We start from the raw sequence: 24153 nt of genomic DNA on the forward strand, positions 1-24153 counted from the left end.
GTCCATTGGAGGAACCCCATTATCACTGGCTCTACTATTTCTCACTATTCTCGGTCATGGGCTGGGGGCCACCTGGGAGGATGTAGTCTCAGGACGAGCACGCGATGTTCCATTCTGGTTTATTCAAAGTGGTGGCATCTGGAGGCCATCTCCCAAAGGCTCTCTGAGTAGCACACCAGCATGGCTGCTGTCGGGGTCTGTGGGCTTGAACGTGTGACTTGGTTCCTCTACTTTAGGTCAGAAGTGTTGTTGTTGTTTCTTCTGCTGCTCTTACTTAGTTGCAACAAGCTTCAAATACACCAATATAATCTCTTTGCTTCAGCCCTTGTCTCAGCCTCACCCAGAGCTGGCTCAACAAAGACCAGACCCCCAGATGATAAACATCTAGTGCCCTCACCGAGGGCAAAAGTAGGGCCCCGAGGCAGACTGCTAAGCCTCTTGGGACAAAACTAGGTTTGTAGATTACCATGCTCATCAAGACAGGGGATAGTTCTCCCCTGCAGTGGAAATCCTAAGAATGGAAGGGGTCAGGATCCTCTCCTCTGTATCCATAGTGAGACTCCTTAGAAGACTTCACTGAACAGGGTGGGTGCAGCTTAGCCAAGGGATGCCGGGGTTGGCAGCATCCAAAGGTTGTCCATCCCTGGCCACCATATTTGCTTCATTTCCTCAGTGTCCAGCCCAGGTCCCTCTCAATAGGCTCATTAGATTCCATTAACAGAAAAGCCATGTCAAATTCTGCTCTCACTCATAGTTTCTCTTGCTTCATAGGCCTCTTAATCTGCTACTCCTGGACTTCTTGATACACATTTATAGCTTGCGGTAGAAGAGATCCCAGGGTCTGCTTTTGGTTTTCTTGGGATCCTTTTGTTGTGTAGACTTGGAAAACTGATTCCTTCGGGTCTTCACTTCTATCAGTGTTTTCTTTAATTCAACAACAACTTCCAGTTTTCAACATCTCAAGTTGCACCTGGCCAAACCAAAGCCGACCTTTCTTTTTGCAAAAATTTGGGATGCCTATGATCCTGATGTCATACTTACAACATGAAAACAGCATCTGTTCTTTGGATGTGGTCCCAGAACAAGTCTTATTTTCATTAATTTAGTGAACATTTATTTAGTATATGCCAGATAATGTGCCAGGTGCTAAGCAAAGGTGAGCAAAACCCAACAAGGTCTCTGGCCTTGGAAACTTAAAGTCTAGTCGAGTAGTGAGGTAATCACAAAAATAAATGTAATTGCAACTGTGCCAAGTAAGAAAGGTAAACAGTATTGAGCGAACATGCAGCAGGGATCCTGACCTAGTTCACAGCCTAAGAGAGGGAAGTAGAGGATGGCAGAATTTTTCTGAGAAAGAAACCCTTGAATTGGGCTCTGAAGAGTCAGTACGAGCTCCCAGTTTGAGAGAGCGGAGAGGCATTCTAGAAAATGAGGACAGCAAGTCAAAGGACCTATGGTGGGAGAAGATTGCCTCACTCAAGAGACTGACTGGAGGTTAGTGAAACTAGACTGTGAAAGGGCGTCGGGGTGGGGGGGTTGGCCTTACAGAGACAGAAGGGGTATCAAGATGTGTGGAACTCTTTAGAATCTAGGTCATGATACTGTGTTTTTCTCAGAGCAGTTGAAAGTAGTTTTAGGGAGTGGTGGATGAGTAGTGGCACTATCAAACTTGAAACTTAAAAAGGTGAACAGATCAGAGTGGAGGAAATTGAATGTGAGGAGACCAAAAAGAGTCAAACGATAGGTGAGCATATCATGTGTCGATAAATATCAGTAAGTGAGAGACTAAGATTGTTTGCAAGAGCTCAGTTTGCCTGGTAGGAATCTGTTGACCTCTGAATATTGGCTGTCAACCTAATAGATTGAAGGCTGAGCCATTGAGCCAGATTAGAACTTCACAATCCATTATATTCCATAACACAACCGAATGGCATCACATTTTGAGTCTGATACGTCTGCTGTGAAAATAGATTACTTAAAGTCACATTTGAAAACAATTCAGTAAAAACTCCATCTTATATTCCAGCATCATGTATCTCCAATAAATATTATTTGCTTATGAATTGTACTTGAAATTAATTACATTCATTGATTTTGTTTTGTTCAGTTTTTAAGTTTATTTATTTAGTTTTGAGAAAGAGAGAGAGAGAGAGAGAGGGAGAGAGAGAGAGTTTGGAGGGGCAAAGAGAGAGAGAGAGAAAGAGAGAGAATCCCAAGCAGGCTCTGCACTGTCAGCAGAGAGCCCAATGTGGGCCTGAATTCACAAACCATGAGATCGTGACCTGAGCCGAAATCAAGAGCTGGGCTGAGCCATCCAAGCGCCCCTATATCCATTGATCTTAAATGTTTGAAATAAAATATATGCTGCTCATATAGGATTGAAATTTTCTAAACTTCATTTTTTTTCAAGTAGTTTCTTATTTTCTCTACTTTTATTTTTGTATTTTCATTTGTTCAAAACTTCTTTTAAAATAGATAATAGTGAGGTGTCTGGGTGGCTCAGTCAGTTAAGCATCAGACTCCTGATTTTGGCTCAAGTTATGATCTCATGGTTTGTGAGTTCAGGCCCTGCATCGGGCTCTGTGCTGACAGCACGCACCCTGCTTGGGATTCTCTCTCTCTCTCTCTCTCTCTCTCTCTCTCTCTCTCTCTCTTCCTCTCTTTCTGCCCTTCCCCTCCCCCCAAAATAAATAAATAAGCTTAAAAAATAGATAATAGTAAGGTAATTCCCACTATAGGCTGTGTCTATATAATCAGACATATCTCTCTTCATATATGAATTTATGATGCTTCATTTTTCATTACTTGAAAGAATTAGTAGGCAGATTTAGAAGACTGGAAGTCAACTGAACAACAAAACCCCATAATATAATGCTTTTAATCTCCATCTTGTGAAACAAAAGACCATTTTTCTCATTTGGGATGAAAATATATGTAGAAGCTCATTTTATAGCACTGAGAATTTCTTATTTTACAAGAGTTTTAGACAATTAGTAGAGAAAATTAAGGAGTTTTGCCAATGTGAGTGTCTCTCGGACACTTTCTTGGTGTTTTGATTCATTGTTACCATCATGCTACTGCCTTGAATGACTGACCCTATTTTATTAAAATGGGTAGTAGAGAGAAGAAAAACAGAAAAAGGTAGTTTAGATGATAATTTGAAACAGCTTCATCTCACTGAGGACTGTTAATGACCACCGGAAGCAATTTTTCTATTCAATCGGTCATTCCACAAACATAAGTTGAATGTGAGATGCTGGAAATACATAGATAACTAATATATTTTCCCTGCCCACGGGGATCTTTTGGTTTAATTGGATGTGCAAACAATTGTCATACACTGAGACAACCTCGAGCCAACAGACACATGTCCTAGGCGCATGGAGGCATAATGGAGGGAGGATTCTGTGTTACGTTTCACTGGAGTTCAGTTTACTGGAGACTTGCGAAGCCCCAGAAAGCAATAGCTCTATTTTTCCTCTGAGTTCTGAATGATTTGTCTGAGAGGGGAGGCAGATGGGCACCAAAATTTCACATCCATCACTAATAGGGACCAAGTTGGAGGGCTAATCTGGGACTCTTAGCCAAATGGTTTTGCTAATATGGGACTCCAAATCCATCTTACCCTGGGAAAGCCTATTTCCTACTGGAATAAAGTTATATTTGGGTTAGGCAAGTACAGCTCATTCATTCCAAAAGTATCGATTGGGGAAGTGACAACACCTCCCCTGGGACAAAGTGAGTAGAGGGGGTGGGGGCCCTGGCAAGTATTTCATCTAGCAAAGCTCTGTGCACCTGGAGGAAATGACCGTTGTCCCCATAACAAGTTGCTCTGGTCTAGAGGTCAGTAAAAGCTTTACAGAGGTAGTTTAAACAGGTTTTAAAGAAATAATAAGAATGAACTAGGCTCTGAAATGGGGAGGATAAGTGGGAACAGCATTCCAAGAGAGGAACCCACGTGCACAATGGCATGGAGGCAGTAAATAGTGCTATGCACTCAATACCAAGGAGCGATTCAGCAAAGCTGGTACTCAGGGAGTAAGAGTAGCATACTTAAAGACAAGCGCGTCATACAAAAAAGGGATCTAATCAAGGAGGACGGTGTCATTAGGTGAAGGAGTCAGACTTGATTCTGTAGGTGGTGGAGAACACAAAGAATTTTCAAATAGGATGGAAATGTGGTCAGGTACCTTTTAGAAGATTCCTTGTGAGGGCCGCCTGGGTGGCTCAGTCGGTTGAGCGTCCGACTTTGGCTCAGGTCACGATCTCGCAGTGTGTGAGTTCGAGCCCCGCGTCGGGCTCTGGGCCGACGGCTCAGAGCCTGGAGCCTGCTTCCGATTCTGTGTCTCCCTCTCTCTCTGCCCCTCCCCTGCTCGTGCTCTGTCTCTCTCTGTCTCAAAAATAAATAAAAACATAAAAAAAATTTTTTAATAAAAAAAAAGATTCCTTGTGAATGTAGGATGGACTGGGTTGGACTTGGCGTAAGATGGAGGCGGAGAGGCCTGTGAATGGCAGTGACGTTCGGAGACGGCATCCGTATCACATGGGGTCATGAAGCTGAAACTACAGGACTTTGCTAGTCACTGCATGTGACTTATGGGTAAAGCGGGAAGATAATGGAAACATCCAAGTTTCTGACTGAGGTAACAGATGGACCGGTGGTGTCATTACCTGGGATAGGAGGAAGACGCCAGTTTGGGGGAACTTTTGAGTCCAAGGTGTCTGTGGGATATCCAAGTGAAATAAGATGTGTATTGGGCACTGGGCACAGTGTCTAGAATTCCCAGTGTTAGTGTCAGTTGTGGACAATGACACAGAAAAGACAAATGGGAATGCTCTTTGTGGAAGCCAGCAAAGCTTAAAATGCAGGGGCACCTGGGTGGCTCAGTCGGTTAAGAGTCCGGCTTAACCGGGTCAGGTTATGATCTTGCAGTTCATGGGTTTGAGCCCCGTGTCAGGCTATGTGCAGACAGCTCAGAGCCGGGACCCTACTTTGAATTCTGTGTCTCCCTCTCTCTATCTTCTCTCTCTGCTCACGTTGTCTCTGTTTCTCCCTCAAAAATAAACATTAAAGAAAATTTTTTTAATGCAGTGTAGAATCATGAAAAGAACTCCATCATGGGATTTTGACAGATTTGAGTTTGAATCCTGCTACTTACTACCTGAGAGACATTAGACAACCTCTCTGAGCCTCTTAATTGTCATATGTCAGAAAGTGGGATTAATGTCTAACTAGCAGGCTGGTGTGAAAAAATAAATGAGGTCATGTGTGTAAAGTGCTAGCACAATGCCCGGCACGTGGTAGATGTTTAATAAGCATGTCTTTCCTTAAATGCCTATTCAGGGTACTTAACTCAGGAAAATGCCCATTTCTTAAAGGGACAATAAAAGAAGAAGAGGGAGCCCGGACAGGGACAGCATGGTATTCATAAGCCAGAAAGGGACTCGGGGTACCGGTAAAGTCAGCTGTCTGGGAAGGAGGCAGAGGCACAAGGGCACTGATACATGAACGGGCACTAAAATCAACTGTCTGCTTCCTGGCCTTTTGAGGACCCGAGTTCATGGACTACAGTCCTGGGACAAGTAGTTAATTCCAAATACTGAAAACTAGAAGTTCTGCTAAGGCTCAGCCCAATTTCCTCTTTGTAATCTACATGCGCCCTAGCTAAGAGCGCTGGAGTGTCAATTTCGTCTCTCTACATCAGGGATGTAGCAAAAAGAAAGGAAACTCAGTGGCAAGCAGAGCATGAGGCAGAAGCTTGGTGAGTCTGGGTAGAGAGAAAGAGCGAGGTCATGGGCCGGATCTCACCTAGGTGTCGGGCTGGCCGCCATCCTTGTGAAATTAGTGTTTTGTTTTGTTTTGTTTTGGGTGTTGTTAGCATTCTCCTTGCTTCTGTCCACTTTATCAGATAATCAAGCGATGCCATGCTTGCAACTTTTTTGAAAAGTTTATTTATTTATTTATTTATTTATTTATTTATTTATTTTTGAGAGAGAGCACAAGCATGGGAGGCACAGGGGGAGAGAGAGAGAGAGAGAGGGAATCCCAAGCCGGCTTGGCACTCTCAGCATGGAGCCCAACGTGGGGCTCGAACCCACGAAACCATGAGATCATGACCTGAGCTGAAACCAAGAGTCGGATGCTCAACCAACTGAGCCACACAGGCACCCCCATACTTGCAACTTGCTTTAACACGAAAGTATAAATGGTAACAATACAGGGAATGGTAGAAATGCCCCCCCCCCCCCCCCCCCCCCCCCCACACACACACCTGGTGCCACTCTCTCTTCACATGTCTTTAGCAGGCATGGTCAGAAATCATATCTTCTCTTCCACTAGTTTTGACTTTAAGAATTTTTTTTCTTTTTCTTTTCTTTTTTCTTCTTTCTGGGTTTTTTTTTTGTTTGTTTGTTTGTTTGTTTGTTTTTTACAAAATAGTGGTCTGACGGTTACTACCAACTATAAAGAGTTGCTAAGGCCAATGAAATCCATTTCCCATCCCAGGGATGGAATGTCATGTTTCCCAGTGGGTATTTATTTGTAGTCATGAGAAACGCCAAAGGGGTGGAGCTCTAATGTAATTTCAGGTGACAGATCCTTACAAAGTGGATATTTTGCATGCAGAATGTTGTTGGGGGCATCTGCCATCCCCTTTAGGGATAGCTTGCTCCATCAATGTATAGTATTGGGGAAATAGTAAATTCTCAGAGTTAGTTAGATAAACAAATACATGAGTTGATTCCTAGACCAGCTGCAGCATTCAAACAGAAATTAGAAGCTTAATAGACGATGTGCAAGCATAGAACCCAGAGTTGGACGGGAATGGTTCGTGCTCATTTGAAACTTGGCTCTGACTGTGGCTTCTCTGTCACAGATTTTGGGGTGGGAGAGTGCTCCCACAGGGAAAGCCATGCGCGCTGACATGGAAACTAAATAGAACTTTGGCTAGGCTAGGAGTCATTGCTATTTTAGTCACTTCCAGATGTCTGCCGTTGGAGTTTGAAGGGAAAAGGAAAGATGTGTGGAGTGTGGGGGGCCCACGGGGTGGAAGGGGAGGGTTGTTTAAAGTCACCCTTTAGTATGCCACTAAGATGACTTGGAAAAAGCTTTTTAAAATTGTGTTCTTCAATAGTGCCTCTTTCATTTACATGCTTGGCTGCTTAGGTAGTGATAGGCAAATGGAAGAAACCTTTGTGAAATAATCAGGATTCCAAAGAAGAAAAAAAAAAACAACTACAAACCTTATGCCTTTTGCTTGCCATCTAATATTTATGAAGTGCCAGCCATTGAATGGTACATACACCAGAGGAGCCAGCTGCCCCAGTAGCTATTGTGCTAACCTAACAGGCTCACCAGATGTTTGTTATATATCCACTTTCTCCTTTCCTGTTGTTTTGGAGGTGTTTTTTAATCCCAGTACTGTCATTATGAACTAGAAAAAGATGTCAGGTTGTGATGGTTAAGGACGTGAAGATGAGGCCCTTTGAAATCTTCAGAAGGGGTGTTCAGGTCCTTCTCCAGAGGTCCTGGCACCAACATGGATCCATCCAAGGGTGTATAGGTCAAAAGGCCCGGCTAAGTTGGTAGGGTTTCTTGTTTCTTTGCATTGCTGGAAAGATACAGCCATAGCGTGACACAAGGGGTGGAAAGTGAAGTGTGGGGGAAGCGGTACAGCACAGCAGTCATTAAGTATATGGATTTGAATCAGACCCAGTTCAAGTTCAGACGGTCACTTACTGGTTATGTAAGTGCGCACAAGCTACTTCACCTCTTTGTAGCTCAGTTTCTTGGGGCACCTGGGTGGCTCAGTCAGTTGAGTGTCCAACTTTGGCTCAAGTCAGGGTCTCATGGTTTCTGATTTCGAGACCCACATCAGGCTCGCTGCTACCAGTGCGGAGCCCGCTTCAGATCCTCCGTCCCTCCCCCCTTCTCTCTGCCCCTCCCCCACTCACACTCTGTCTCTCAAAAATAAATAAACATTAAAGAAAATAAAGGTCAGTTTCTTCGTCCCCAAAGTAGTAATAGGGCTATTGAGTCTTTGCTGGGTGGGAGAGTCATGGTAAATAACACCTCCTACCTTCTTTAACCAGGTTGTGAGATAACCAGAAATAAGACAAAGCCTTAGATGGGTGGAGGTCAACATGTCAGCTTTATTATTGCTAAGGCTGATTTTAAAGATGGTGACATCTCTTTATGGGCAAGTGCACTTCATAGCCAGAACTTTCTGCCCAGCAGCTCCAGAGCACAACAGGACGCCCCCTCCCGGGGTAGAGCACCACGTGTGCTGTCTCTGGATGGGGAAGAGAGGTGGCCTGCATCATCCCCATTTCTTCATCTATGCTTTGTTACCAGACTGGTTTCTCCTCTCCCGGGGAGGAGAAGGAAGTAAGGGGGATCTGGGAGTGTTACATTTCCGGATCTTCCCCACATGGAAGGCAACACCAAGAGTGGAGGAAAACCATTGGCCCTAACCATAACAACGCCAGAGGGTTCTTTCGAGCATTCTGTGAGATGAGGAAATGTGTTTGGCAAATACTAAATGCTCAGCAAAAGTTATTGACTGGGAGTGCCCGGGGGACTCAGTCAGCTAAGCATCCAACTCTTGATTTTGGCTCAGGTCGTGATCTCACAATTCCTGATACCGAGCCCCACGTTGGGCTCTGTGCTGACAGCACAGAGCCTGCTTGGATTCTCTGTCTCCCTCTCTCTCTGCCCCTTCCCTGCTCATGCTCTCTCTCCCAAAATAAGTGAATAAACTTAAAAATCAAATAGTTGAGAGGAAGCAGAGCCCTGAACTAGATGGGTATGAAACAAAAAGATATCATTGAACGAGGTGCAGAGATCCTGCCAGTGATTATTTTCCTGGCCTTATTTCTGGGTCTTGGGCAGTTGATCTGTCCCTCTCTATGTGGTTTCTTATCTTGGGCAGAGATTAGCCCATTTGCTTCCTCAATTTGAGGTTTCTACTGGTTCTTTTTTTTATTATTATTCAAACAATTTTTTTTTAATGTTTATTTATTTTTGAGAGAGAGAGACACAGCGCGAGCGGGGGAAGAGCAGAGAGGGAGACACAGAATCCGAAGCAAGCTCCAGGTTCCGAGTGTCAACATAGAGCCTGATGCAGGGCTTGAACTCATGAACCATGAGATCATGACCTGAGCCACAGTTGGATGCTGAACCGACAGAGCCACCCAGGCTCCCCTAGGTTTCTACTAGTTCTTTAGTCCCAGATTTTCTTTTGGGTCAGATTTCTTTTTTCTTGAGCTGAAAAAATTCAGACAACAGGCAGGGGTGGTGCAGGGAAGTCCTTCAGTTTTTACCTACATCTCTCTCATTCCATGCTGACCCTCTTGGAAACTCATGAGCTCCTCTGAGATTTTTTGGCTATTTTTTTCCTATTTTTATTTTTTCCTATTTTTTTTCCTGCTAATTCTTACACAGTATTGAGACGTAGACTTGCTGCAAATTTTGAAAGCAATCATTATTCCAGATCTTTGTTGGCCTCTGTTTTGAGCCAGGCACGATCTTCGTTTAAGGCAATTTTCTAAATGGCTTCTCTTCAATCTTCCTCTGGGAATTGGCATCCAGGGGATTTCCTCCTCCTCCTCTTCCACCCTTGTTCCCCACTTCTCCTGTCTTCTTCAGTAATGGGCTTTCAAGTCCCTGGCTGCGGATAAATGATGTTAAAGGTAGCCAGTTGGACTTTCCAAGGTTCAAGGGTGACTCACTTGATCTCCAGAGGAAGCCTCTGGCAAGTGATTACTGTCTCACTTCACAAAGCATAGTAATTTTAACTTCTTGCCACAGAAGTTAGAAGGAAGCTGGGGAAGTGTATATGCAGTGATACAGAAACACGCTTCAAAGCTGGGAGTGAAAAACACAGTGAATTCGAGGAGAGAAAGATGAACATCATGATAAAAGAAAGAGCATCAGAATATGCCAATGTTCTGAGTAGAAAGAGGGTCACTCAGGTAGCCTTGGGAGATGGCGATTCCAATTATCTGGCGGATAATCGTAAGGAGAGAGCATGGCTTGGCGTGACTGAACATGCTTGCTATGGAAGAATGCTCTCATGGTCTTGATGCGTACAAGGCTATGCAGATCGGTTCCCATGACATCTCACCTGCTTTACAGTTTTGCTTAGTGTGAGCTGAGCCATTCAACCGCCTCTGTAGTTCAAGAAGAAGCAATCTAACTGTGGCTCAGGTGACTGGAAGTGGACACCTGCCACCACACTTTGAAGAAGCACATCTCAGATCCTCCCCAAATGTGCAGCAGGCTCCTCACGTTGGAAATCTAATGACACCATGAAGTGTGTTTTGATGTTTCAATCAATGGGCATTTCACGGTAATGGCTCCACAGCTGAGCAAGCCTGTATTCGGTTAAAAATTTGGCCTATTTAGAAGTCCCTGAACCTCGAGTAAATCAAGAGCCTTGCCAATCAACGTGGCAGTGGAGACATTTGCTCTACGAGGCAAAAACAATAGGGCTCAACTCCCAAGTTGGAAAATTCATGCCATTTTGCTGTTTCTCTTAAAAGTCGATCTTTTTTTCTTTGAGTTGTTCTTCATAACATCTGCTAAGTGGCTTTGTTGTTGGATTTTAGGGCTTGGCGCAATATTCCATCCTCTTTTATGGCTATTATGACAATAAACGAACAATTGGATGGATGAATTTCAGGCTGCCGCTCTCCTATTTTCTGGTGGGGATCATGAGCATTGGATACAGCTTTCTGGTTGTCCTTAAAGCGTAAGTTTTATTGGTCTCTTGGGAAGCAAGCAATGATGTCTAGAATCAAAGGGAAGAATTAATTTCAGAATTGGATATAATTCTTATTCTGTTTTATACCTAGAGGATATTGAGTCGGTAAGAGATAAAATGTAGTTTTAATATCGACGCTACTGTTAGACTATGACATCCCCAGAACAAAAGGGGTGAACTCAAGTACAGGCCTTTGGATCACCTCACGGGGTTGCACACCTACCCTGCGTTTAAGCATCTTTTGAAGAGATTGCCTCTTTGGACTTCAAGGTATGGATCAATGTTGCAAGCAAGACAGGGAAACAGCTGCTGGCCCCTGTTTTTGTGCGCAGAGAAGTTTGCACGTTGCAGAATCAGCTCAATAGGCAGAAATCGTTGTTCTCTGTTCATTAAACAAAACAAAACGAAACAAAAACAGAATAGTCATTCAACCAAAAAAAATCAGTTGTGTAAGACAGCAAAAACGAAGGGGCCCAATGCGACCATCATGATGAACTGTAGAATCATGGTTTATCTTGGAAGAACATTTATTAGAGCATGGAGAAGACTTTCATTGGAGAAGTGATAATGATGCCATTCATTTCCTCCCCTGCCTGCAATATATGTGTAACACCCTGTTCAAACATTGCAGAAACCGACTACAGCCATCTGGGGCTTTGAGCCATCTATGTAACCCTCCGACTAATTCTCTGAGCTAGCTTAGAAGTCTCAAGACATCTCAGTTAATGTCCCGGCCCTTTTATTTGACCATGAACAAGGTGAACTGGCCTTTTGTTTCATTGCAGGAAAGGACCTCTGCCTGAGGGTCCATGTCACCCGGTGCAGGAGCTCTCTGGAACGGTCCGTGACACGCTTTGTGCCTTGTCTGTCAAACTTACTGGTTCCACTGGAGAACACCATTCCTATTTAGTTTTCAAGTCCTGAGAGGACTTCAAGAAAGCCTTAATGTAGACCTCACTTCCAAATATTGATCTACCTGTCCAAATGCAATCAGAGATCCTAAGTATAAGGTGTCTGTCTACCTAATAAAGTGTTACCACATTCCAAAATCTGTGCTATTTCTGGTCTTTTAACCATTCTGATTTGGAAAAATTAAAATCAGGGGCGCCAGTTACATTCCAGAGATCTCAGGAGTATTGTTTCTATGTTGGTCCTTCAGTCAATTACTAACTTGATTTCCCAAATCACAATTCATGTATTTATTCAGTTATTTAAAAATTGAGCAATTGTTACGGGCAATCTGGGTAGAGGGAGCTACTCAGTGCCTGAGGATTTAATGGTGAGCAAAATAAAGTTCTTGCTCTTGTGATGCTCAGTTGAAGTAACAGTCTGTAAACTAAGGAAAAAACAGGTTGTGGCCAATATACAGTTAACATATATATTATATCTATGGATATAATATATATGTTATCCTTTGCAGTCAAATATTTGCCTCAATTTCTTCTTTCTCAAGAATGTAATCCATGCTTTTTAGTATAGTATAGTGCTTACTATAATTCCCCCCCCCCTCATCTGTAATGGGCTTATCCTGTGAGCTTCTAGAGAGTTGCTTCCTACCTGCCTTTCAATCCCCTTTCCCTTCCTGACTTTTCATTTTAGCAGAGGCTACCTTGTAGTGACCCTGTTGGCTTAGGATTTAGGGAGCATTTATTTGATTTATTAAAAACCTTTATATACATCCACAAAATGACCAAGTAACCTCAGCATGTAAACAGAGATATAAACTTGTCCAATGCAGGAAGTCCAGTATAAAACCCTGGACAAAGGCATTACAGCAACAGTTACTTTCTACAACCTCTCACAAAGGGGGTGCCTCACAAAGGGGCACCTGGGGCGTTCAGTCATTAAACATTTGACTTTGGCTCAGGTCATGGTCTCATGGCTTGTGAGTTCAAGTCCCACATTGGATGAGCTTGAGCCCCACTTCAGGTGAACTCTGCTTCTCTCTCTGTCCTTCCTGGGTTTCTCTTTCTCTCTCTTTCTCTCTCTCTTTCTCTCTCTCTCTCTGCCCCTCACTCACTTGTGCCCTCCCTCCCTCTCTCTAAAAAAAAAAAAAAAAAAAAAGATACAACCTCTCAGAAAAGCCAATGATAGGTTAAGGTTGCTTCTCATAGAAACAGTAGTTCAAAACTATAGCTTTCTTGAAAAGGGAAGAATTTTCATAGGTATGTACACTTTTTCCCTCTACGGGCAAGGGATAGAGCTGTCCATGGAACGTTGTATAGATATCTGGGTTGCCTCTCAACAAAAATATGCTATAAGCAGTTTGTCTTTGGGATCTTTCCTTACTCCTTTCAGCATCCCACTCCCTTTCTTGTCGATTCCCGCACACTACGTGTTCCCGATTTGTTGGTGCAGCTCACGCTCCCTTATCTGGAAGGCTGTCTCAGCTACACAATTTTGCCAGTGAAGCTCCATTCAAAACTTAAATGTTTACTTGAGGCCCTGCCCTTTCCTCAGCGACAGCACAAAAATGGATAGTGGCATATTAATCAAACAAATAATTTTCTCTCTAGGTTAAACCATTGGGAATCTTTGATTTCAACACCTTTTGACCTTCAAAAAAGCATTTTATGTGATTCGACGGATCTCTTGGAGTCCTAGCTTGGGCACCAGAGGGACATCAGAGAACCTAAGCCTTTGACCTCCCTCTGTGGTTAACTGCTGAATAACGTCCAGCAAATCACTTCATAATGTAAACCCTTAGCTTCCCCATCTGTGAAAAAAGAATAATACTAACTACCTTGACCTTTTGCCCAGTTTTTGAGAACGGACAAATATGGTAATGTGCAAAACACAATTTCAAAGGATAAAGTGATAGACTGATGAAAAGGATAATTGTTTTCAGGTTTTTTTATAACACATTAACTCATTTAAAATATATAAACCTCTCTAAGAAGGGTAGCTGAGGGGCGCCTGGGTAGCTCAGTCAGTTGGGTGTTCAACTTTGGCTCAGATCATGATCCCATAGTTCATGGGTTCGAGCCCCAGGTCGGGCTCTGTGCTGACAGCCTGGAGCCTGTTTTGGATTCTGTGTCTCCCTCTCTCTCTCTCTCTCTGCCCTCCCTTTCACTGTCTCTCTCTCAAAAATAAATAAACATTAAAAACTTTTTTAAAAAGAAGGGGAGCTGAATGTGGGTGACCTCAGAGATGCCTGTCTTCCTATCATGTCAGCTTTATGTCATTGTGTTTCTTTCCTTTTTGGTTCTATATCACTATAACATTCACAAAACCAAAACCTTCTGGGATCATTTTATAATATGTATCACATGAAATTTTAATTTTGCTATTTATAGTAATAAGGGGAAAAAAGGAAGTGGAGTGAGTGGAATATAGATCTCTAACCACTGAAATAAACTGTAAGTAAATGCATTTAAAGTTCTCCAAGAAAAAATAAAACAAAACACAACAAAACAAAAACCACACAAAGAAAAAAAATATATATATATATTCCAATCAGTGATTTATATATACTAGAATACATAGATTAGAATATACGTAACAAGTTGGCACTAAGGTTGTATAAGAATTGTGTGTGTGTGTGTGTGTGTGTGTGTGTGTATAAGAATTTTGATTTTTGTTCAAGAGTTGTATAGTATGGAGAAATTTCATGCATTCCATCTGTTCTTTGGGAAGAGATTCTGGGGGGGAATTGGATCCATGCAGGAGCTGCTGTGCCCTGGGTTAGCTCATCCCTAGCTTCAGGGGGATCTGGAAATAAGTTAAAACTGGGTAGAGCAGTTTGAGTCTACACATATTCCCACCTCCACCTGCCCCTGCCCACCCCCACCCTGGGGGAGGGACCCATTGATTTTCATCAGATTTCTAAAGAGATCTTTATCCCACAGAGGATTAAGAACGAAGTATAAGATACTATGAAAACAGTGGAGGAAAACAAGAGAAATATATATATTTTTATAAAATCTGCTTAATTGTTAAAATCATCAATGCTTCATAGTCTTTTGATCCTGAAAGTCCTGGAAAATGAACAGTTTTGAAAAGTAAAGCAAAACCAAAATTTAAAAATAAACTGATTTTCTGGTGATATGAGCAAACTTCATTTGAAAATACATGCTTTTGGGATATTGCTTCTCCAGTTTCCCTATAACTAGGATTTTACCACTGCCCACCCTCTCCCTTTCTGTGTGTATTTTGGGGGCTGGATTAAACTCCCTGTTTTTACAGGATGACCAAAAATATCGGGGACGATGGGGGTGGTGATGACAACACCTTCAACTTCAGCTGGAAGGTATTCACCAGCTGGGACTACCTGATTGGCAATCCAGAAACAGCAGACAACAAATTCAATTCCATCACCATGAACTTTAAGGTAAACACATCAACTTCAAGAGCCACTCCTCTGTATTTCTAAGAGTAAAACTGGAGCCACTCTGTATGGTTTAGTGAACGAAATATCCTGACAATTAAAAGAAAGAGCAACTCATTATTTCAGCCTAGCAGGATCCGGGCATTGTTCTGATTGGGATTGGAAAATATCTGATGATCCACGATGGCACGATTTCTTCTCTAAATTTGGTAATAAAAACAATGCCATTGACTTGAAACAGGAGACCGTTAGTAATCAGAATCAGATAGTTTAAATAATAGACGATGCTCATAATTATTTACAGGAATAGATTAGCTCGATATTTAAAACGACTCTGAAGTATTATTTTTGTAGCTTTAAAAACACGTTATTGGAAAATAATTTAGAAAGAAGGTTATTTCAGCATTAGACCAATCAGAGTTTGTAAGAATTCGTTGTTCATTCTCTCACTTGTCCTCACTTGCCGGTGATATTCACCTGGTTTGTGGAATCCCAGGTAGAGCAAAGATTTTCATTTCTCATGTTTTGATGTTTGCAGAATATTTTCTGAGATTATGATACTTTTTTGTAACTCGGACACATCTTTCTTTTTCTGTTTTGCTTGGGTACAGGAAGCTATCATAGAGGAGAGAGCAGCCCAAGTAGAAGAAAACGTCCACTTGATCAGATTCCTGAGGTTTCTTGCTAACTTCTTCGTGTTTCTAACACTTGGAGGGAGTGGATACCTCATCTTTTGGGCTGTGAAGCGATCCCAGGAATTTGCACAGCAAGATCCTGACACCCTTGGGTGGTGGGAAAAGAATGAAGTTCGTCTCTGCATGCTTTTTATGTGCTTAGAACCTGACATTTGAGATTGTGTGGGTTATGTTTCTATGGTGGAACATTAAATAAGGCCATCATTTACCTGTCTTCTCCACTCTGCCCTACAGTTAAATAGCCCTGTCACGCATTTTCACTCTATTCCAGCCTTATTTCCAAATCTGTCTACTGTCTGCTGTTTTGCGTTTTGTGACTTTGTGGAAAGTTAGAGTTGGGAGAGATATTAGAACACATACATTCCCACCAGTACATTTTACAGATGTGGTTAATGAGTGTCAGGAGAGGAGGAGATGTGTTCAAGGTCACAGAACCATGGAGAAGAGTGACTTAAAACTTAGGAATCTTTATTTCAAGGCCAACGTCCTTCCATGACTCCATGTTTCTTTCTCTGTTGACTCTGCACCTGTCTCTGAAAGATCCAATTATTGCTTGAATTCTTTGAAGCAGCAATGATAGAGCCCGTGGTTCCTATGTTTAGCTCATTGGAAACATTCAGATTGCCTCCCGCACCTTGCGCAAATCTGGAATTCTCTCTGGTTTTCCCTAGCAGCCTAACCTCACATTTAGCACCTTCTCCTCCCCTTGCCTTATTTCCTCCCCCTTCAAAAGATATTCAAGTAAGGAGGGCCAGCTCTTTGCCTGGAATTAAATATGCCTGTGATTTATCTTCAGGATATCTACCCATTTAGCGGGCCACAGGAAGGAGGTCAGACATTTAGAATAAGGAAATTTAGATGTTGAGAATAAGGTAATCACTGGTTATGTGTTGCTGCTAGGGCCTGTTCCCTTTCATAAAATGTTCTGGAATATGATGCGGCATCATTTGAAACTTGGGCATTTTCAAAACATATATAGATTTAGGCTGTTGGAAGTGTAGACTTCCCACACCAAAACTTCTACAAAGCCTGGGAGACCAAAAAGATTAAGAAAGCATAGTATTTCCTAGAAAGAAATACTTGGACAAGATATAAGATAGCCTATTTACAAAAAAAGGTTCCAAAACGTTCTAGGTATTTCAGAACTGGTAGCCCTGGAGATGGGAGACCATACATTTAAGAGACTATAACTGTACAAACTTCTTTAGGTAGAGTGATTTTATTTATTTAAAACAGAGGAGAACCTCAAAGCATTTATTAAGCTTGCTGTCAAAGTTTCTTCTTATGGTTGTGATAGTTGCTATCACAGGCAAAATTATCATGCCACTTTGGTCCATGGTTCATATTTGATCATATTTTTGTATAAATGAACCACAGTAAAGGTCATAGCCAATGACCTTCATTAGAAGGGTCACTTTGTGTAAGAGTCTGTTTAACAGCCATTTTACCCCTAAAGTCCTCAGGGCCAGCCAAGGTAGTAATGGGGATTAATTTGCTGAAACAGGATTTAAATTGACCTTGTAACAGGTAGCACGGGGTCTACCAAGTTTTTACTTTAGGCTGAAATGATATCATGCTCCTCATGGTCATGCTCCTATAATGTTCTTAATACAAATGGGAAAAACCACATTGACAATTATTTTCTAAATACAGTCTGGTAGTAGGGCACCTGGGTGGCTCAGTCAGTTAAGTGTCTGACTTCAGCCCAGGTCAGGATCGCATGGTTCATGAGTTCGAGCCCCACGTCGGGCTCTGTGCTGACAGCTCAGAGCCTGGAGCCTGCTTCATATTCTGTGTCTTCTTCTCTCTCTGCCCCTCCCTGTCTCAAAAATAAATAAATACTTTTTTAAAAATACTATAAATACAGTCTGGTAGTTACAATCTTTGAAAACATAAGAGTCAAGAAGTGGGAAATAGGAAATGTTTAGTGGTGATAGTCCTGAAGCAGGTATTTGGGAAAGACCATTGCCAAGGTTTACCAGAAATCTTTTTTTCATTTAAGGAGGCTTTTTCCTCATCAAAAAAGTGGTACATGCTCTGGATTCTTTTCCCTGATTTAATTTAGCCTCATATGGCAATTGTAAGGGTGTCAGACATTTGCTACTTTTCATATATTTTCTCTCTTTCTCATACACTCCCACACACACACACACACACACACACACACACATACACACACAGGGATTATAAACCAGTTCTGCAACTTTCCTACCTTGGCTGTGATAACATCGTGTCAAGTGTTCTCCTTTTGTTTCTCTGTATGTCCTGTTTTCTTAGATAAACCCAGTACCTTTTTTTTTTTTTTTTTTTTTTTTGCTCCTAATATTATGTATTCCCCAGAATTCAGTATTTAGTCTTGAGCCCATCTCAGGGAGCTCATTCATTCTAACTGATTGAACCAGCCCATAAACTGGTAATTGTCAAATGAGTAGCTCCAGTTTGGACCTCATTCCTTGAGCAGACCATTTTCCATTTCCTTTGGAAATCTTGTTGCAAAGTGTATCACCATGTCAGAATCAGTTCTCAGGCAGAACAATTTGTGTTCTTTGGATAGAGTGTGATGTAAATTACTTCCCTCATTATACCAGGAAACAGACTATTATTACTGGCACATACACAAGCTCATACACAAGTACATCTGGAGAATGGGGGCTGAATAATGTCTTTGTTGTTTTATGAAGATCAAAATTTAAAGATGCATAAGATAATCTTCTTTAATCTTATAAAAGATAAAGGAAACCTAGCTGAAATCTTGCAAAATTCTGGAGGAAAGCAATAATATTTTTAAAAATACCATTAACTCAGTTGATTCATTGTGTCTCATTGTAGATGAACATGGTCATGTCCCTCCTGGGGATGTTCTGTCCAACCCTGTTTGACTTATTTGCTGAACTGGAAGACTACCATCCTCTAATTGCTCTGAAATGGCTACTGGGACGCATTTTTGCTCTACTCTTAGGCAACTTGTACGTATTTATTCTTGCGTTGATGGATGAGATTAACAACAAGGTGAGTCTTGTATCTGGATTGTTCTTGGCATCAGGGTGTTATTACAATTCCCTGTCTCCGGATTGCTACAAATGCCTTTGAAATCTGTGTTGTCTCCATTTTTGTGTGCATCACTTTGCTCCCAAGATTGAAGAAGAGAAGCTGGTAAAGGCCAATATTACCCTCTGGGAAGCCAACATGATCAAGGCCTATAATGCATCACTCTCTGGAAATAGCACTGGACCACCTTTTTTCGTGCACCCTGCAGATGTACCTCGAGGACCCTGCTGGGAAACAATGGTGGGACAGGTAATGTCACAAACACAAGTGGATGACAATTAATGGCTTAAAAAAGAGAAGATCAATTATTCCTTTTCATAAGTGTGGCCTATCGTTTTCATTGCTTAATAAAAAAAAAAATACCTAAGCTTTATCGAATGCTTACCACGTGCTGGTTGTGAGTTTCATATCTATTAGCTCATGCAGTCCTCACAGCCATTTTTGAGGTAAGTACTACTTTTACACCTTTTTTTACAGTTGTGTATAAAGAAAGGATATTTTTAAGTGGTGTGAGGAGATGTTTATTTTCCATTTGTGTCATAATAAAGCACCTAGATTTGGATACGGGCTCAGGTGAATATTTAAATGGAACTCTACCTATCATTACTTGTTTTCCATGAAAAAAGATTCTTTTGGGAGCACACACTAATACTCATTTCAGGAATGTCCACTTTTGTCAGATACTTGTCCCTTAAGTATTAAAGGAAATGCTATTTTAGGCTAGTTGCTTTCATGATAATTATGTAAATGGCCCCAGTCCAACACTACTGTTATTTTACCAGAGAAAAGAAGTCACGCATCACATGGTTTTCTGTCCAATGGAGGAAACCACACGAAGCAAAAGCAAGAACGATAAACTATTGCACATGTCTTACTTCTATGCAGATCCATTTTTTACTTTGAAAAGCCTTTAATTTTAATGTGAATTTCATAAACCGATTTTGGGCTTTGGTTCATGGATGATGAAGAGGTATTTTTAAATATGTCATCATGAGTCTGCCTGCCTGTTGGACCAGAGTTCAGTTTCAGCAGTAACATGGTCTTGTGGAATTATTTGAGCCCTTTTTTGCTGTGTACTTATTTTTGGAAATATAAAAGGAAAAATTAAAAGTTAGTGTTAACCTTATAAAGCTAATATAATTTAAACATATGTGGGTAGGGGCCTCTGGGTCGCTCTTTCGGTTTAGCCTCTGATTTTGGCTCAGGTGGTGATCTCGTGGTTCGTGGGTTCGAGCCCCACGTGGGGGTCTGCTGACAGCTCAGAGCCTGGAGCCTGCTTCGGATTCTGTGTCTCCCTTTCTTTCTGCCCCTCCGTCACTCGCACTCTGTCTCTGTCTCAAAAATAAATAAAACATTAAAAATAAATAATTAATTAAAAAAATAAACAAAAGTGGATATCATTAGATACCCTCATGCTCAATTAGATGCTCGTCAGACTTAAGCCAATCAACTGTGATTTCAATTGTGGGGGAAAAAAAATTAAGAAAAATGTGTATGATGCTAGACACACATCCTCGAAGACTGTGTCCAAAAAGTATGGCATGATTAAGGATTTTATTTTATTTTATTTTTAAGGTTTCAGGGGGCCAGATAAACTCCCTTTCCAGTTACATTTTATTAAATACTCAATTCTTAGATGTGCACATTCCATACATGTTTATAGCACATATTATGTATGGAATGAAATGAGATGAAATGGAGTGAAGTGAAGTGGAGGTTGCCTTTACTTAGTAGAGAGGCGTGGTGATCCGAGGTGTGGGTAGATGGGATCGTGGACCTTCAAAGACGTCTGTATCTTAACCACTGGAGTCTTTATGACTATATTACCTTACACGGTAAAATGGACTTTGCTGATGTGATTAAGTGATGAGTTTTGGAATAAGAAAATTATCCTGGATTATGTGGATGGACCTGATGAAATCGCAAGCGGAGACAAAAGGGTCAAAGTCAGAAAAACCAGATATGACCATGGAAGAGTTTGGAGAGATGTACTTTAATGATGGAGAGAGGGGGCTCTGAGCCCAAGAATGCAGGCAGCCTCCAGAAGCAGAACAAGGAGGGGAAACAGACTCCTTCCTGCTGCCCACACCTTGATTTTAGACCTCTGACCTCCAGAACTATAAGAAAATAAATCTGTGTTCTCTTAGGCCACTAAGTTTGTGGTTAATTTGTCATGGCAGCAATGGGAAATGAATACACAGCAGTACACAGGTTTCTGGATTCCAAGGGTCTTGAAGCGAAGTCTGGTCACGGCGCTTAACACAAATCTTATCACGTGGACACTGCTCCTTGACTCTTCAGCTAAAGTTGAAAGAAATGAAAGACTTGGGAAAATAAGTTTCTTGCACAAACTCAAGGAGCTGGAAGTGTTTTCTTTTATATATCCCAGAACGCAGACTGGCATGTGGACTAAGAAATTTACCCTTTAACAGTCTTGATAGAACGAACTGTAAAGAATAAAATTGAGGCGGGGTGCCTGCGTAGCTCAGTTGGTTAAGCATCTGACTGTTGACTTCAGCTCAGGTCATGATCTCATGGTTCCCATGAGATGGAGTCCAGAATGGGCTCTGCACTGACAGCCTGGAGCCTATTCTGGATTCTCTCTCTCTCTCTCTCTCTCTCTCCTTCTCTCTCTCTCTTTCCCCCCTGCTTTTGCGCCTCTTGTGCATGAACACACGCTCTCTCTCTCTCTCTCTCTCAAAATTAAGTAAATAAACATTAAAAAAAGAATACGATTGAGGCTTCTCACTTCCGGGGAAGAGAAAGTGATTAATTAGGTAGGAATGCCAATGCAATCTAGGAGGCTACTTATGTCTCTGATTATGCAGAAGATTCTGCAATAGTTCCTCACAGACTGACTTGAAATAAAGGAAAAGTCATTTGTCTCACTCTTCTGGGGACCATGCTACTTGTCTTGATCTTTTTAAAAAAATCCCATCTTGGGGCGCCTGGGTGGCTCAATCAGTTGAGCGACCGACTTCGGCTCAGGTCATGATCTCACGGTTTGTGAGTTCGAGCCACGCGTCGGGCTCTGTACTGACAGCTCAGAGCCTGGAGCCTGCTTCTGATTCTGTGTCTCCCTCTCTCTCTGTCCCTCCCCTGCTCATGCTCTGTCTCTGTCTCAGAAATAAATAAATATTAAAAAAAATAAAAAAAAAATCCCATCTTCATGCTTCATTATATTGCCTTACTGCCGCCTTCTCGTTCACCTTCCTTTCTCTAAAGAGGACCTTCAGCACTTGAGGGAAAGTCTGCAGGAGCTGGCCCATGAGGTTGTGGTTCTGAACAGACTATTGATGAGGGAGGTAGAGTCCATGGGGACAAAGAGAACACAAGGAACATAAAAACCGTGAAAAGTCTGGAAAGTCTGGTCTTTATGAGATCAATGTCTCTATCCATGCACCTAGAAACATTTCTTTTAACTACTTAAAAATAGTGACTCCAGGGGAAATAGTAGAGGCATCTACTTTGCATGTAATGTTGGGGACACACCCCAAAGTCTCATTCTTTTTTCCGTCAGAACATTCCAGATGTTTCCTCTTTTCCTCCATGGATCCCCTCTGCTTTGTTTCCTTAAAGATGATGTAAGACTCAAACCTGTCTTTGAGTTTGGATATGAGATCATTTGGTGGCTCCTTTATCCCTCCAGGGAATCTCAAGATGTAGCCACTTAGTCCCATTTCCAATAGTATTTGATGGGTAAGCAGCAAAGCCCTCCTTGGGAGACTGCTCTTTGAAGCTATATACTGAGGTCTGGATTTTGGGGAAGGAGAAAGCAGCCAACAGCTAAATGTAACAACAGCAAGGTCTGGCATTTATTGAATGGCTCTGATGTGCTCAGCGCTGTCTCCTTGGATTTTGAAAGTATCCTTTGAGATAAATCATATTATCTCTATTATCTCTATTTTATAGTTAAGGAGACTGGGACCCAAAAAAGTAAAATAATTTGCTCAAGCTCTTAAACGACGTCAATGACGGGAGCCCACGTTTAACCCATATAGTCTGGGTAGAGTTTGCATCCTTACCCATAGTGCTGAATTGTCCCTAGGAACATAATTAACATCAACACATACTCTCCAACGTCCTACTATGGGATGTCTAGAGTTCTAGAGTCTGTGGTCCTCTGTGATGCCCCTTGTCTATGGTGTTCCTGTTATCTACTCATGACTCTTAGGTTTACTGATCAAAGCTGCCTAGACATTTTAACTGACTGAGTGTTAAGTTGTGAGGTGTGAGGTGTGGTGCTCAACGGGGCCCCTGTGTGGAGAGTGTGCTCCCATCCTGACTAACACGCTACAACTGGGATTGGACGTGCCCCTGAGGTGAGCTGAGCCACTGTTTGGGGGATTCCCTTATAAAGCATTGTTTGGGGTTTTTTTTTTTTGATGTTTATTCAGTTTTGAGAGACAGAGAGAGACAAATCGCAAGCAGGGGTGGGGCAGTGAGAGGGAGATACAGAATCTGAAGCAGGCTGCAGGCCCTGAGCTGTCAGCACAGAGCCCGACACGGGGCTCGAACTCACGGAACTCACGGACCGTGAGATCATGACCCGAACCGAAGTCAGACCCTTAACTGGCTGAGCTGCCCAGGCGCCCCAAGCATTGTTTTCTTCTAATGGTTGGTGAATAAATATTCTTATGTCTCGGTATAATGTTTGGATCTTTTTCTGGTACATTTTTTAATGTTTATTTATTTATTTTTGAGAGAGAAAGAGAGAGAGAGAAAAAAGGGGCAGAGAAAGGAAGAGAGAGAATCCCAAGCAGCCTCTACCCTGTCAGCGCAGAGCCCAATGCAGGGCTGAACCCACGAACTGTGAGATCATGACCTGAGCCAAAATCAAGAGTTGGACACTTAACCGACTGAGCCACCCGGGCACTTCCGGTATTTTAGGTGACAGAACGCTGCTCAGGAACAGTAGGACTTCAGTTATTGGGTGAGGGTGTTTAGGAACATGTAGGAACTTCAAAACCGCTCTGAAATTTTCTCTTACCTGAGGAGGCCCTCCTGAGCTGGCAGTGCAAGCCAAAACAATATCCCTCATCGCCTACCTCTGATTGATACTAGTCATTGGAGCCTGAACTCAAATTGGTTGGGGAATGAAAAGGAGAATCAGAACAGGGAAGGGAAAAGTTGTGGCCAGAAATAACTGCAGGAATTTACTATCACCCAATCATTCATTCTGTATTTATCGAGCAGCCGCTGAGAAGCAGGCATCGTGCTGGACACTAGGGGTACATTGGGCATAAAGGTGGGCTGGTTCCTTGCCCTTGTGAAAACTATGTTCTTGAATAATTTTGCCAAATTTGTGAATTTACAAGGG

The 24153-nt window shown here is 42.1% G+C and overlaps 1 protein-coding gene across 1 annotated transcript in view; it reads left to right on the top strand.

Annotated features, from left to right (window-relative positions):
- The window catches only part of TMC1 (transmembrane channel like 1), a 199198-nt gene that overhangs the window by 144990 nt on the left and 30055 nt on the right, over positions 1 to 24153 (top strand). The window contains exons 8-12 of the mRNA XM_049632694.1: positions 10609 to 10751; positions 14949 to 15093; positions 15702 to 15896; positions 18615 to 18794; positions 18921 to 19082. Coding sequence (XP_049488651.1) covers positions 10609 to 10751; positions 14949 to 15093; positions 15702 to 15896; positions 18615 to 18794; positions 18921 to 19082 — 825 coding nt within the window. The remainder of the gene's footprint in view (positions 1 to 10608; positions 10752 to 14948; positions 15094 to 15701; positions 15897 to 18614; positions 18795 to 18920; positions 19083 to 24153) is intronic.

This window comes from Panthera uncia, chromosome D4 (genome assembly GCF_023721935.1).
Source record: "Panthera uncia isolate 11264 chromosome D4, Puncia_PCG_1.0, whole genome shotgun sequence".
In the NCBI taxonomy this organism is placed as follows: domain Eukaryota; kingdom Metazoa; phylum Chordata; class Mammalia; order Carnivora; family Felidae; genus Panthera; species Panthera uncia.